The following is a 17,267-nucleotide window of genomic DNA, read 5'->3' as shown; positions in this document are numbered from 1 at the left end:
GAAACATTTACTAACGTTCGTTACACTTTCTGTCCAAGCAGTTACGCACGTTAAAATACGATTCTAAAGGAAGCGGAGATATCATTTTTCCATGTAATTCTATCAGTAGCATAACGATAAAACCATCTTGTGTGGGTTAAATTCTCATATGCGTTGCTACATGATAAATTGTTAATAAATCGGGATAAAACAGGGGCCGAGATTTTCTGTCAAAAAATCATAACGCTCGAACATTTTATTCTGACGCTGAATTTCCATCTCCTAATGTCTCAACGGTTCTCATGTCAGAAATAAGATTGTCTAGGTCACGGTCGCTCTGCGCGGGAGGAAGAGTTAAAAGGATTTCACGGATTTCGACGAATGTGGGTAAGTTTGTGGATTCTGTCCAAAATGTTACGAACGTTAAAATGATACGAACGTGGTAAACTTTGGTTAAGTAAACATTAAATAGGATCATTGTGGTGAGAAAGGATAAAAGAGTGTGCAAGTCGGATGATTGCGAGTGGTTTCGGACCGAAAGCGTCGTTCATCGTGAAAGAGCAAGCATGAATGGTGGTTTTATACATTTTGACAGATTCTGCACATCTTGTTCGTAAATTAGACGGAAATTTTCAGTCTGTCCAACTTCCAACGTTGTTTTCTGCGTATTTTTGACTCAATAAGCTGTTCATGAAAGTCAACATTGTCAATGACATTTTCCTGTTTGTTTTTTTTTTGATGATTTTTTTTTTCCTGTCCAATGTTCATAAGAATATAGCTTTAGGCTGACGAAGTTAACATGTTAATAGTGCGTTAACACAATCTGTATGATCTTTAAATTTGATAGTATGATGACAGGTTATTTTAATGTGTTATGAACTTGTTCTATTCTTTGCCAGTTTTCATGAAATGGTATTATTTTGTGTTACAGAGGCAATCTTGCAGGATTGTTTATTTTTTTCCGTCCACGTTACACACGTTATAACTTAGCACACTTGTAGGAGTTCCTTTGTCTTCTACATTTGGCAAATAAATTTGAAAAATATACCTGTGGTATTTGTTAGTATTTTGCTGGCTTTCAGTTTATGAACATACCAGACTCAAAAATGCACCTTTAGGTTTATAGAACAGATAATATTAGATGGCTACCCTGCCTGCATGGAAGTCCTATTACCAGTTTTGTGAACCATACACAACGCATGACTCATAACTATACCAAATTAGGAACAAAGTAAAACATGAACTGGGATTCAACCAGAATTTTATTAAACTGAATTAGATTAAGTACACTTTCTGCTTGAACTTACATTGTTTTTCCGTCCATGTTACATACGTTAAATTTGACATCAACTCAACTTTGATCAAAGTTTACTAGTTTACCATTGCCAGATTTATCCTGCCTTTCACACAGCTGTACCCCAGGTTTTCTCAGGATGTTAACCTGAGGACAATGGCTTTCTCCATGAAGATTGATTTTGCAGGCTGTTGTCCTTGCAGTTGGCCCTAAACTGTGGAATCGCCCATGTAAACAAAACACCGTTCTCCTCGCAATTTTCCCAATACCGTCTCCATTAACCTTTGGAAGGTCGCAGGGGCGTTCCTAAGCCCAAAAGGCATAACGTTAAATTGGAAAAGTCCTGAAGGAGTGATGAAGGCAGTTTTTGGTTTACTTGAGGGGTCCATGGCCACTTGCCAATAACCACTGTTGAGATCTATTGTGGAAAAAATTGCTGCCCCTGAAAGTGATTCGAGAATCTATGTAATGTTTGGCAATGGGTAAGCATCCGTTTCGGTTATGGCATTTACCTTCCTGTAATCCACGCAGAATCTCATGCTGCCATCTTTCTTGGGGACAAGAACGACTGGAGAAGCCCAACCCGAGTGTGATGGTTCTACAATTCCTGTCTTAAGCATCTCTTCTAGCTGTTCTTTTACCAGAGCTTGCTTGACAGGAGACATGCAGTAAGGTTTCTGTTTAATGGGTACTTGCTGACTTGTGTAGATGTAATTTTGCAGAACATTAGTATGACCAAGTTGAAGTGTGCATACTTGAGTGTTCCTCTTCAGAAGTTCCTGCAATTGCTGTTTACCATCCGGGGGTAAATGGGCATCATTCACAGTCTTTTCAATCAGAGTTAAGTCTGTAATCTCAGGAGATGGTAACATGAGTGTGGATTGAGGAGGTATAGAACTTAGTAAGGACAAGCTCTGCAGCTTTCTTTCATTTCTTTGTCGTTGGGATTTGCTACTTACAGGCACATTAGCATTTCCAGGTTGAAACAAATGTTGTTCTCCTGGATTTGACTTGAAAAAGTATTGTCGGTCAATGACGTTGATTTGCATGCCACTAAAGAATATAAAGTCCAAACCCAAAACTACTGAATAGGCGAGGGCCTTGGAAGAAAGGACAGCAATGGGTAAAGTAAAAGAATGATCATGTATATTAATTTGTTGATGTACCCATCCTAAAGGAACTTCAGCTTCTCCATTTGCCAGATACAAAGGTCCCAAAGTCCAAGGTTGCAGTTTCTCATGTGGGGTAAGTTTTTTCCACACCTCCTCCTGCACCATAGTATAACTTGCTCCTGTGTCCACAATAGCTTTTCCTACCCAAACACCAATGCAGACAGGCACTACCAACTGTGGCAGAATGATTGGAGATGAAGATGAAGGTAATTTCGGGGTTGTTTTCATTTCAGGTTTGGTTGTAGCGGTTACAGCATTACTGGTTGGTTGGCTGCCATGTTTGTGAGGTTGAAATGCCCTTCTGTTACCAGGTGGGTACTGTGGATTTTCAGGAGTGGATGAATAATGTGGACAGTTTCCAGGTGCGTGATATTCTTTACATCTCCAGCATCGTACAGAAGATGGTTTGTCAGCAGTTCTGTTTGTGGGCTTTTGTGACACATCTGGGAATGATGGTTTACTCACACAAGTTTCATACTGCTGTTGTTGCTCGTAGTCCTTCTCCAGTTGATGTCCCAACTTTACGAGTTCTTCCACTGTTGTGACACGACTACGTAACTGACTGGCCAGGTGAGGTTTTATGTTTTTGAGAATCAATTTAACCACCTCAGTTTCTGTCAAGGTTGGTTTCCAACGTTTGCAGAGAGCTCTGTATGTGAAAGCAAAATCTCGAATTGTCTCCTTATCTCCTTGTGTTCGGGTACGGACTCGTTCCGCCAACTCATCTTCATAATCTTCTGACAGAAAAGCAGAAAGAAATGCAGTTTTATATTCATCCCATGTGTTTATGGAAGATCTAGCGACCTCCCACCAGTCTCGTGCTGTGCCATGTAGGACTGTGCGAAAAGTTGCTAAAATGTCAATGTCGGCAAGAGGGTGTAATGCTAGGAAGTCTTGACATCGTGCTAGATATAGCAGTGGGTCTGTGTCATCAGATGATCTTCCAAAAGTAGGAAAGGTCAGTCTTAAATGGTCACTTTTGATGGCAGGAGTTAGTAAAGGTGCTGGACTTACTACTGGTGCAGCAGGTATGTTAGGTGGGGTTGTAGATGAGGACTCACTTTGTCTTTCTATATCCACCTTGATTGTTTTGAGGCTGTTCATTTCAAGTTGAAGTTCAGTTATCTTCTTGTCTAGTTCATTCATCTTGATGTTACCTTTGGTAACTTCTGCAGTGAGTTGCTCATGCTCCTTTTGAAAAATTCGCTGGGTGGTCTTGATGTCCTGCTGTAACTCCAGTTGTAGTTGTTCCACCATAAAGCGAAATTCAGTACACATGGTAGCTTCAGTTTTTTGTATCTTCTCTGTTAGTAGCATTCTCATGGCTTTAATTAATTGATCAGTCTCGGTTTCTTCTTGTTGTTTTGTTGCAGTTAAGGTGGTGAAGAGTTGCTGATGGTTGGTCTCCATTTTTACGGTCAAAGCATCCAGTTGCCCGCCAGTGTGAGAAGTCAGTTGTTTTATTTCATGGGTAAGTTCACTTACTGTCTTTTCTTGATTTGTTTGACTTTCAAATAGACGATCCCAATTCCCTTGTAGTTGTGTAGTAAGATGATGCATGTCTTTTCCAGGCGTGGGAAAGAAACCAGGTAGGGAACCAGGTAAGCCATGTTGTATTTCTGGAGAAGTAGTTTCAGATGGGGTGCACAGATGCATAGGATCCAGTACCTGCTCCCAGGTTTGGCCTTGGTCAAGAAGGTTGTCAGCAGGTGGTGGTGGTGGTGAAGCAAAACGGACATTCCATCCCTGTGGAAGTTTGTGGGGCAGCGTGGGTGTGGAGTAGTAAATGGAAGGGCTTGGCAGTGGTTGACTGAAACGTTGCACATTTTGCTGTTGCCCACTTGGAGTAGGGATGTCCGGAGGAGGATCAATATCCACCAAAGTGGACGGGGAGGGTGGTTTTGTGGCCATATGTATTGTGTATATCAGTCAATGTATAAAAGTTCAATAAAGGTATTGTTTTTCAATGTGTGTGGTGAGTATGTAAATCACAAAAAAATAAAAGTACAAAAATTAACATACACCCTCACACAAAAAGTCACAATTTTCAAATGATCCCCCACAGCAATTACCAATAGGCCTGCACATAAATTTCTAGTATAGAAAATCACTTCAATTGTCCATTAGCTTAGAAGCCACACCCTTGATGTCTGTCCTTTAACCACTTATCAAAAACACTTATCATAGGGCTCAAAAATAACAGTTGGTTCCAAAATCAGCAACACAGTTGTAACAATAAAAAAAAATTTCTTTACATGAAAATTATGAGAAGTGATAACAAAAAAACAAAACAAAATTAGTTCCTTTGTAGGGTTTTTTTTTTTTTTTTTTTTCTAAAGGGTTACCCACATAAATTTCAGCTTGTCAATTCATTAACACACTATATTCACAGAAGTCATGCAATCTTCCCAAAAACATTAAAATTTTTCACAAAATCAAATAATAGCCCCATACAATTATAAGAATATCTGAGTAAATATATCTGAGGGTACAACAAAATATAGTATATACGTTCAAGTCAGTAAAGTCCCTGTTCGGGCGCCACTTATGTAACGGTGGCACGCCCTTGAAAAGGATTTTTAAATTCTAAATGAAATAATTCGGGCGCCAGGTAGAATTAAATCCACCAAAATAATTCAATGTAATAATTTAACCCAGAATAGTTAAACCACCAATAACACACTATTAGATTACATAATGAAATTCGTTCACCCACACAAAAAAAATCACACCCAATAGATTCAATAACAAATCAAATTGTAATATTCAAATATCAAAACAGAAAAGACAAAGTTTCACACGGTGAATCAATGCAAATACACGAATCAAACACACAAAACAGAAGTCTTTTGATGCAGTGCGTTGTAGGAGATTATTAGTTCAAAAAGGGAGTTCGTTAATTACTCAAAAAGAAAGAAAAACAACCGTTCCAAAACAACAGTTTCTCCCGAAAAAAATGGACACAAAAACAAATAAACAAAACACGCTTTTGCAGTGAGTCTACGTGTGTGAGGTAGGTGAGGAGTGTGTGTGTGTGTGTGGCAAATGGCTCTGCGCTTGAGAGCTTGAGTTTATAGTCAGAGAAGTGCTTGTTTTTAGTGAGTACTTGCAGTGAGTCGGTCGGCAGTCTAGGAATCACCAGGGAGAGGAGAGGAGATCCAGGAACAAACGCTCAATCAGCACACAGTCTCGGAAGTGAACCGGCAATTTTTCGTCGTTCGTGCCAGGCAACACGATGTACTCGCCAACAAAACAAGCGCACTGTAGTCTCTGCTAGAAAGTTCCAAAAGCCAGCCAGGCGCTGGTAATCCAGTGTGATTCAAATCTGCCCGCGAGACTCTGCAGTCTCTTTTTGCACACTCAATGCAATTCAACACTCTTCCCCCTGCTCCTTCCACTTCCGCTTTTATTCGTTTATTTCCTCTGAAGATCCTCCAAACCTCTCTCCTGATTGGCTCTTGCATTTTTATACAATTAAGCTGTGCGGTTCATCTCAAATCCGTCACACATTATACAGATCAGTGGTACTACCAATAGTACCCAATAGTTTTGTGACCTTATGGCTCGTTTCCACTGAGCAGTACAGTACAGTACAATACGGTACGGTTCGGGTCGGTAAACCATGAATTGGCTAGCGTTTCCACTGCCAACAGTACCCTTACTTGATAGGCGTGGTGTAGCCTATGTCAGAAGCGATCAACGTAATTTTCGCACGAAGAAGAAAGCGACATAAACAACCATGGATGACATACAGCAGATCTTGTTCTTGCTTCTCGGCATGTTTTTCACAAGAAGCCAAGCGCCGACATTAGGCGTTTCTCCATACCAAGTACGCAAAGTTTGGACTTGCCAAGTCCGACTCAGGAGAATGACTCCCGAGGACGCGAGTCCGGTAATTCTGAAAATGGAACAGCGCGTTCTTGAAAGTGCTACTCTGGTTATCTCTGTGTGCATATTTTAGCCAACAATAAAATGAAATATGTTATAAAACACCACACTGCCTCTTTTCGTTTTCATTTGAAGAAATCTTAAACATGATAGCCACACAAATGTGGTTCAGGCAACGCGTATTGATTATATTCACTGCATGTAACGTTAGCCTATTTATAACAAAACGAAATATAAAACACAACCCTGCCTCTTTTCGTTTAAATATAATATAAAAATATTAAACATTTTAATATGGTCCAGGAAATATGTGCATTTGTACTAAACAACAGATGTTGCAGTCAACAACATTGCGGTGATAATCTTCACTGTAATAAAATTAAAAATGACAAAACTCAACCCAGTCTCTTTTTGTTAAATTTCAGTTTTATCAGTATTAGCCATTATAAAAGTATAAGTAAAAGGTACAAGAAGCTATACAATAAGAAATAAAGCAAACAATTCAGTCAAACATACAAAGCCAGCGCTCTAGTTTAACCTTACAACGGTAAAGTTAAATAGCTTAAATATATAAAGTTATGAAACTTAACTTAGCCCTCAGTCAAAACGATTGGCCAGGGAACAAATTATAGATTCATGAGGCCAAATATCGCCCGTTAGATATACACAAGACAAATTATCTCATGTTTAACCATTACTGAGACGTCAGAGTCAGCGGCAAACGTCAGAACGACTAGCCGAGAAAAGGCTGTTCCAGGCGGGGTACATGAGCGCCGAGCGCCCAGTGATTGCCAGGATCTCACAACCTGGATCAAATTTTCATAAATCTTTATAAATAAACCACAGATTTGAGCTTTAAACAACTACATTCTCGCCTGAAAAACTCTTAAAACTACATTTCGTGGCACAATAACAGTAGTATTATATTTCAACTGTATATTAAAAAATGGCGCTTATGTTGTCATTCCCCTTGTAGCACGCGCAAGTGACGATACTCTGTCAACCAATCAACGTCCTGCAGTGAGTCTAGCTCCATCCTTTAGTGCCGTACCACTGTGCTAGGTACCCCAACGGAAGGGTACCGAAAAAGTGGTACGGTACGGTTCGGCATTTTGGTACCATTCACAACTTTTGACAGTGGAAATGGAAATAATTGCGTACCGTACTGTACCGTACCGCTCAGTGGAAACGAGCCATTATTTTGCTTAATTTGCTGTTACCTGTGTAGTGTCTGGACTGAATCAAATGATCGAGTCTGCTCTAGGCCTCAGGAAAGCTTTTAACCTTCTGACTTTATGTAAATCACAGACCTGGCACCAGTAAGTCTGTACCCAATTGCCCCCTTTGTCATGTTTGTTCCCTGGCCAATGCAAAACAGGAACACCTTGAAGCTCCTACTTTACTTCAAAAGATCTTAATCAACTCAAATGAACTCAGATCAACTCCCCCACGGCAGGCATGAAAGGCCATGTGGCATAGGACATTGGGAATAGACAGACATTCTCTTCATTTAACTCATAATTGAGTCATCCCAGAATGTATATGATATATTCCTGTGTGTATGTATGTTCCTGCATTATATTAGCCTAGTTAAGACATTTTAGTTACATTTTAAATGCTTATATTCTTATGTGAAAGTGTTTCACTCCTTTTAATGTCTTTCCATTCTATCGTATTTGGTATTAAAATGTTCCTCTCTTTATGCCTTAATTAATGATGTATAGTATGTTACGATAAAATGCATCATATTATTTTGACCATCCTTTGGGGTAAAAACTACCAATTCTGACAACATCATAAAACATGCAAATCAGGCTGTCAGAAGGAGACAAAGTAAACTCTCTCCTGCTAAAAGTTCCTACCTACTATTGGTCATTTCACCCAAAATAGGTGTGGACTGATTCGTCTTTAAAGGACAATGACACTAGCTCATCTTTGCTCATTCTTCCCTTCACTCATTTTCCTTTCATTCGGATGAGACAACATCTTGATTTTCGGCAACTTTGCTTTCAAGTTAACCTTTTAAACTTCCCGCGGACGACTCGCCCTCCGGAAGAACCCAAAGAACCCACAGCAGCAGGGATATTAGGCTGCTGTCACTTAAAGAGCTGCATGGATCCAATATACTGTTACACATGCATCTTATCTCACATTTACATTCACTTAAGACATAACCGAATATGTTTATGATGATACTAGACGAGACTGCAATTACGGATACATTAATATAAATCATTCATTCATACACTTAATATAATTTATCTTAGCACTCTGCCTTCCATGCTGTTTTCACACAAAACGAAACCTACGCTGCATGCTGTGCCTGCATGTGTCTGTTGCTAACTTTACTTAAAGTCCGCGTGAACCAGAAGTTGCAAACGACTTTTCTCCAGTGTTGACGTATTTCCCAGTGAAAAGGAATATTGAACAGAGGGCAGGGTTTTACTCTAGCGCTCCTCCTCTCCATCTCTGCTCATAACAGACTAACGGTTTGAGGGGAGTGGTTAAGCGTTTCCCAACCCAAGCCGTCAAACCTACCTCATCAGAGAAGGAACGCCATTCCAGATCGGAAGTAACTTTTCAGACTTTGATTAAAGATTACGATTATTAGATTCTGTGTATTAACTTGCACGGATTCATTTTTCACCACAAGACTAGTAATATGCGCTAACAAAGTAAATAGGGTCAATTTTGATTTCAGTTGGACTTTAAAGGGATAGTTCACCCAAAAAATTTAAATTGTCATTATTTTCTCACCCTCATGTCGTTCCAAACCCGTAAAACTTTAGTTTATCTTCGGAACACAAATGAAGATATTTTTTTTTAAATCTGAGAGCTTTGTGTTCCTCCATTGACAGCTACGCAACTACCACTTTGATGCTTCAAAAAGTTCATAAAGAGATCATAAAACTAATCCATATGAATCGAGGCATGCTAGAGATGAAACTGATATATATATATATATATTGGATATATTAAAAAAAATTAGTAAATAAACAAGTAAATGAATTAAAGAGGCGCCCGTATAGGCTATTTGTAGGCTTACATGCAGGTGACTTGGAAGTCGTGGGTAATATGGCTTATCCATTTTTCAACACGAACTGGAGGTAAGCAACTGTTTGCTAAATTGCAGTTAGTTTGATAGCTACAGAAGCTAAAGAACTTATAGATCTCCCTCCTTTTTGTTTTCATTTTTACTGCATTAAAGATGAAATGGTTTAAATTCTGTTTTCTCGCAGGCGCAGTGAGGGGAAAAAAGGGCAGTCAGCTCATAGCTCTGCTTCAACTGTGCCATACCCTCACTAGGCCTGACCAAAGTTCCTGACATGTCAGAAATTCATCTGACCATCCTATTGCCAGTTGGGAGAGGTTAATCGCTTCTCATTTCCCCCTGTACACTGCACAACAAACGACGCACGACAAAGCTGAAATTTGGCCCGATTAAAGAGAGTAAAATTAAAAAAGAGTTGTCCTACTTGGAAATCGGCTCAAAATCTGACAAGTATCGGCTCAAAATCTGACAGAAATTGCACAGTGTATGCCCGGCTTAAGAGAAGCCACTGTGCGTCAAATCTTCTGACACTGGCAAAATTTCATGGTTACCATAGCAACCGCCTAGCAACCGCCCAGAACAACCTAGCAAAAATCTTTTTCAAACTATCATTAATGTTTGTTTACAATCTTTACTCTTCTAGTTTTCTAATTAATATTACAAAAATATTTGTGGTCTTGAATCTCTTAAATTCATAATTATATAAAATTGTGTGTTGTTTTAGGAGACCTTTTTGGAGAGCAAACAGGATGGTGTGGCTCGGAAATACATCCCACCTGCAAGGTATGATTACCCTGATGACACCTGTTTTTACACTTTCACTTGTCTTCTGGAAAGAACTGCATGATTAACCTTTAAAATATTACGATCTTGATCAATTGATATGCGACAATGACAAGGGACAGGCCATTATTTAAAACTGGAATTTCTCTGGATTTACAAATCCTTGGGACCTTTTGGGATAATGTAACTACACAACTACATGAAATATATCACACTGTGCAAGTGGTTTTTGATTATTTTATTACAAAAATAGCATTTTTGCTTGTGTGATATTGCTTAACTATTTATTATATCCTCCTCTTACGCAAGATGTGTGTATATATATACAGTACCAGTCAAAAGTTTGGAAACATTACTATTTTTAATGTTTTTGAAAGAAGTCTCATCAAGCCTGCAGTTAAAAAAAAAAAAAAAAAAAAAAAAAAAAAACAGTAATATTATGAAATATTATTACAATTTAAAATAATGGTTCTCTTTTTTATTATACTTTTAAAATGTAATTTATTTTTGTGATGCAAAGCTGAATTTTCATCAGCAAGTACTCCAGTCTTTGGTGTCTTATGATCCTTCAGAAATCATTCTAATATGCTGATTTATGATCAATGTTGGAAACAGTTGTGCTGCTTAATATTTTTTTTATAACCTGAAATACTTTTTTCAGGATTATTTGATGAATAAAAAGTTAAAAAGAACTGTATTTATTTAGAATAGAAATCTTTTGTAACAATATACACTACCGTTCAAAAGTTTGGGAACAATAACTATTTTTTTTTTTAAGAAATTAGTACTTTAATTCAACAAGGATGCGTTAAATTGATAAAAGGTGATGGTAACGATTTATATTGTTAGAAATGTTTTTTTGAATAAATGCTGTTTTTATGAATAAATGCTGTTAACGTTTTACTCATCAATGAATCCTGAAAAAAGTATTCCAAAAAAATATATTAAACAGCACAACTGTTTCAATCATTGATAATAACTGAGTATCAAATCAGCATATTAGAATGATTTCTGAAGGATCATAAGACACCAAAGAATGGAGTACTTGCTGATGAAAATTCAGCTTTGCATCACAAAAATAAATTACATTTTAAAGTATATTAAAAAAGAGACACATTATTTTAAATTGTAATAATATTTCATAATATTACTGTTTTCTTTTTCTTTTTCTTCTTTTTTTTAACTGCAGGCTTGATGAGCATAAGAGACTTCTTTCAAAAACATTAAAAATAGTAATGTTTCCAAACTTTTGACTGGTACTGTATGTATATATATATATATATATATATATATATATATATATATATATATATATATATATATATATATATATATATATATATATATACACTGCTCAAAAAAATTAAAGGAACACTTTGAAAACACATCAGATCTCAATGGGGAAAAATATCATGCTGGATATCTATACTAATATGGACTGGGTAATGTATTATGAACGAAAGGATCCCACATCGTTTGATGGAAATGAAAATGATAAACCTACAGAGGATTGAATTCAAAGACACCCTGGAAATCTAAGTGAAAAAATGATGCAGCAGGCTTGTCAATTTTGCTGAAATTTCATTGCAGCAACTCAAAATGGTACTCAGTAGTTTGTATGGCCCCCACGTGCTTGTATGCATGCCTGACAACGTCGGGGCATGCTCCTAATGAGACGACGGATGGTGTCCTGGGGTATTTCCTCCCAGATCTGGACCAGCGCATCACTGAGCTCCTGGACAGTCTGAGGTGCAACCAGGTGATGTCAGATGGACCGAAACACAATGTCCCAGAGGTGTTCTATTGGATGTAGGTCAGGTGAGCGTGGTGGCCCTTCAATGGTATCATTCCTTCATCCTCCAGGAACTGCCTGCATGCTCTCGCCACATGAGGCCGGGCATTGTTGTGCACCAGGAGGAACCCAGGACCCACTGCACCAGCATAGGGTCTGACAATGGATCCAAGGATTTCATCCCGATACCTAATGGCAGTCAGGGTGCCATTGTCTAGCCTGCAGAGGTCTGTGCGTCCCTCCATGGATATGCCTCCCCAGACCATCACTGACCCACCACCAAACCGGTCATGCTGAACGATGTTACAGGCAGCATAACATTCTCCACGGCTTCTCCAGACCCTTTCCTGTCTGTCACGTGCTCAGGGTGAACCTGCTCTCATTTGTGAAAACCACAGGGCACCAGTGGCGGACCTGCCAATTCTGGTGTTCAATGGGAAATGCCAATCGAGCTCCCTGGTGCTGGGCAGTGAGCACAGGGCCCACTAGAGGACGTCGGGCCCTCAGGCCACCCTCATGAAGTCTGTTTCTGATTGTTTGGTCAGAGACATTCACACCAGTGGCCTGCTGGAGGTCATTTTGTAGGGCTCTGGCAGTGTTCATCATGTTACTCCTCGCACAAAGGAGCAGATACCGGTCCTGCTGATGGGTTAAGGACCTTCTACGGCCCTGTCCAGCTCTCCTAGAGTAGCTGTCTGTCTTCCTGGAATCTCCTCCATGCTCTTGAGACTGTGCTGGGAGACACAGCAAACCTTCTGGCAATGGCACGTATTGATGAGCCATCCTGAAGGAGCTGGACTGCCTGCGCAACCTCTGTAGGGTCCAGGTATCACCTCATGCTACCAGTAGTGACACTGACCCTAGCCAAATGCAAAACTGGTGAAAACCAGTCCAAAAAGATGAGTAGGGAAAAAATGTCAGTGGCCTCCACCTGTAAAACCATTCCTGTTTTGGGGGTTGTCTCACTGTTGCCCATCTAGTGCACCTGCTGTTAATTTCATTAACACTAAAGCAGCTGAAACTGATTACCAACCCCCTCTGTTACTTAACTGACCAGATCAATATCCCAGGAGTTTAACTGACTTGATGCTATTCTCTGATTAAAAAGTGTTCCCTTTATTTTTTTGAGCAGTGTATATATATACACATACACACATATATATATATATATATATATATATATACACACACACACATCTTGCGTAAGAGGAGGATATAATAAATAGTTATTAATAGTTATATATATATATATATATATATAAGTAAATTATTACAGGGTAATTTTTTTGCACCAATATCTTTTTTATTCTCGTTGTGTATTTTTACACCTACTGCAAATAGCCTACCTTATTGGTAGAGGCTATTTACACTAACTCTGCCTACCATTGTCTGATTGAGCCAGACAAAATTACAAAAGAAATCCCACTGATAACAGGATTGGTGGCATGTAGAGTAAGGCAGGTGGTGCTAGCTTTTGACGCAAACAACCCAAATTCTAATCAGCTTTTTTACGAACTCATTCTTCTTACTTTTCCCATCGCATAACAGCTCAGAGAGGCTTTTATTGTAAATGAAAATTAAGAAATTATTAGAAAACTGTAAATAATGTGTCTAACATTTATTTAATTCTGGGAATAAAGCGTTTAGCGGGTAGGGTCAGGGACAAGAAATGTCTCAAGGCAGCATCCATTTATCATTTTAATAAATATAATCATATGCACTGAATATGTTATTACTGCATACTGTTTTATGAGATACTGAAACTGCATCTGGTACAATTTACACCAAGTATAAATAACATCTAACAACTATTTATACTTTGTGCAAAAAAATCTAACTTCTATTTACACTTAGTGCAAAGAAAATACTTGTTGCTTTTTACTTTTATGCCGGGTACTCACTGCACGATTTTAGCCCCAATTTTTACTTGCCGACAAGTTTTGTGGAAATCTCTGACAAATGTCCAAAATGAGAGGCAAATCCATGCTCTTTCGCGTGACTGTCAATCGCGTAGTGTATTATCAAAGACACAATCTGACAGAAGCATTGATGTGCCACAATGCCCTTGCAGGGCTCCAGACTAACTTTTCCACTGGTGCTACCAACTTTCTCAGTTGGTCACACCAGCACATGATTTTCTCAAGATAGCACTTTTTTCTTTTTCTTTTTTTGCTACAACAGGATTAATCAATGCATGCAGTTGAATAGTTGCATACCCTAGTTTTGCACTGATGTAAAAAGACTGAGAGTGACACGAGACCATCAAATGAAAACCATAAAAAAACTATCAAAAACAATATATAAAAAAAACACCATGTATTAATGTTTGATAATATTTGTACTGTCAGCTGTACAATTGTACATTTTACGGCATCGGCCGTAAAGTTTTTCTGATTTGCTGATGTGTTAGAAGCGGGACTTTTATTTTTTGTCAGGTGGCGCTGAGAACGGCAGTGCCTGATCACACAGTGCTCTCATTGTTGCTCTCTCGTTTGAGTGCGTGACTATGCACTCGCACAAATGCGACCACACAAAAATTTTACTCGCACGTTCTCAAAAAATGGTCGCATATGCCCATTTTGCTCGCAGTCTCGAGACCTGCTGTGAGATATTTATCATGCTTGTTCAAAGGGTGCATTTGAAGGCAGATTGCGTCACAGCGGTGCGACGAAGGCTGTGCCAATTCGAAGGCTCCTTCAAATGCCACCACCAAATGCGTCCTTCGTTTCCCGTGAAATGAAGGATACAACAGATGGAACCTTTGCGGCCTTGCCTACCCCTGAATTCATTGCACACCAGTTCAACTTAAATAAAAAATAAACAAATATTTTAGTGGTTCAAATGTTGACTATATATAATTGCATCTTAGTAAGATATAAGTTTATGCTCGTTATTATTTATGGAAATGGACCATGGTGAACATATTTAGACAGTTTGTGAACCTGAAAGTAAAAGTTTACTTTCAGACAGTTTAATATAACTTTCAAAAAAGTCCAGTACAAACATTAGTCACTCATCAACGACTGCTGTCACAGATGCTAGGTGACAAGAACAGTCCTCCGTAGCTAGACCATCCCATTTAACAATGCTCAGTCCGACTTTCTCAGCCTTCGAAGGTGTGACCTTTGAAGTCCAAGTCCTTTGAAGGATGCAGCCTTTGAATTGGGACACAGTCATGCAGTGTGTTTTGTATTAAAATTACATTGGCGACAACCTTTACCCAACGAGAGCAAGATACAGGGCAAGGAAAAGTTCAGGGGGAAAAGTTTTAGATGCAACAGAACATTAGCAAGCAAGCAACCGTTCTTTTCCTCGTATTCGTTGTCTCTTCTTCTTGAAAAGCTTCTTGTTGGCTATAATTTTTAACAGGAATAAATGCAGTCCATCTTGTCTCGCACGTAATTTTAAGTTAATTTCTGTATCACTTCTCATGTGTTTGGTTTGGAAACCTAGTTTGTAAACCAGACAGAGTTGACAGCGATTCTTCTTTAAATTTTGTGCAATGTGTGACCCCCTGTTGCCGATCCATCATGTAATGTGCACACAGAAGCAACTAAACGGTACTCCAGACTAGGCACGGACTGGCCATCGGGAGCAGCAGCAGAATTACCACGTGCACCACTGATCGATATATAAGTGGCACGCACATCCTCTCAAACAGCTTGTGAGTCGCAAATAACAATTTTTTTTTCGTGGCTTATTGTGCATAAATGGACAAATTCACACAAAATGTCAAAATGCCCTTTTGGGTGAGTATTCAGGTAAAGTTTTGGACCTTAAATATTTGAGAAAGATAACATGTTATGTAACAGTATATTGGATCTGTGCATAAGCTCTTAAAGTGACAGCAGAGTCAGACTAATATACCTGCTGTTGTCTGTCATGTTAATCAAAAGGACAAAAGACAAATAAAATCACTCATTGCTATTGTCTGAATAACTTTTGCAACTTTAATTGTAAGCATTAATCTTTATTTAATTTTTACAATGAATTTCTGCAGTATTTATTACCCGAATACAACTGTTAGACCCACCTGAAAAACTTAAAGCTATGCTTATTTAATTTGTCTCATGCTTAAAACTCTGAAATATAAAATCTTCTTGATCATGTTATCAGCTGTTGTCCAGGTACACTTGCACATTTTCAGGTAGCTTTGTAGGAAGGTTTCTTCAAGCGTCTTGGAGACATTGCCATAGTTCTTCTGGATTTAGTAGTTTTTTCTGTTTCTTCATGTAATCCCAGATGGACTTGATGATGGTGAGATCAGATCTCCGTGTGGAGCACCGGCTGTTGTCAGACTCCTTATGCATATAAAAATCTCACTGGATTATTACAATAGAAAAATAAAAGTTTGGAAGTGTAAACTGATATTTCCTACTGAAACTACAGCAAAGGATATAAATAACTGTCTCAAAACCATTTTTGGGTGTGTGAAAATACAAATTTTGCTTTGGAGGTCTCCTACAACAAACGCTTTAATTTTCTCAAAATATACATTGTACATCACATTTTTCAATGATTCTCAAACAAATCGTCCGATGATTCAGTCTCTTTAAATCCCTCCTTTCCATTGCCTGCTCTGCTCTTATTGGCCAGACTGCCCAGTCTGTTGTGATTGGTTGACCGCTTACAGCGCCTGTCGGAAGCTAAACACCCATTACCATAACTGAACTTCAGCTCCGGAGGCTTCCTCAGTCCTCAGCGAATACACACTGTAAAGAAGTGTAAACCTCATTTAGACCTCATGGAGATTTTAGAAGCATTCGTCAAAAGGTTATACTGCTGTTGTATCGCTGTGGTAATTTTAACCAGACTCTTCACATCCTCATCCTTTGAAAGGTTTTACAAAGAGAATTTGCTTTTGTAGAGCAGAAAACAACATCTTCTCGACATGCATAACACAAACCTGCTACAGTGTTTTAGGGCGGGTCAAGTTGTTTGCGGGCGGATAACATAAAACACATAGGTGGGCATTAGGCAAATGTGTTACCCAGTAACGTGTAGCCGTCACGGAAATAAGATTCAAATTCCTGACGACTTGTTTAGGTGGTTCAGAGACGATTCTTTCTTTTGAGAAACGAAGTTTATTTATCGCGTGCTCTTTCGTCTTCATAACTTTTCAGAAAGCTGCATTACACCATTGCAAGAAAGGGAATATTCGAAAAAGCACAATAGGGGCACTTTAAATATGGTTTGGAAATCTACAGAGAGGTTTGGAAATTTGAGAATTTTGAAATGGAAAATGTGTAGGAACCCTGTCATTAGTGAATTACTCCTCGTTTGTATTTCTTTCGGAATGGTTAATTA

At 38.7% G+C, this 17,267-nt stretch overlaps 1 protein-coding gene across 2 annotated transcripts in view; it reads left to right on the top strand.

Annotated features, from left to right (window-relative positions):
- Positions 1-17,267, top strand: part of becn1 (beclin 1, autophagy related) — a 131,030-nt gene that overhangs the window by 73,988 nt on the left and 39,775 nt on the right. For both annotated transcript variants that reach the window (XM_079851080.1, XM_079851079.1), the window contains exon 4: positions 10,110-10,168. In XM_079851080.1, the coding sequence (XP_079707206.1) occupies positions 10,110-10,168 (59 nt within the window). The remainder of the gene's footprint in view (positions 1-10,109; positions 10,169-17,267) is intronic.

This window comes from Squalius cephalus (assembly GCF_949319135.1).
Source record: "Squalius cephalus genome assembly, chromosome: 19".
In the NCBI taxonomy this organism is placed as follows: domain Eukaryota; kingdom Metazoa; phylum Chordata; class Actinopteri; order Cypriniformes; family Leuciscidae; genus Squalius; species Squalius cephalus.
The sequence above is the reverse complement of the archived record's forward strand: the minus strand, read 5'-3'. Positions and strand labels throughout refer to the sequence as shown.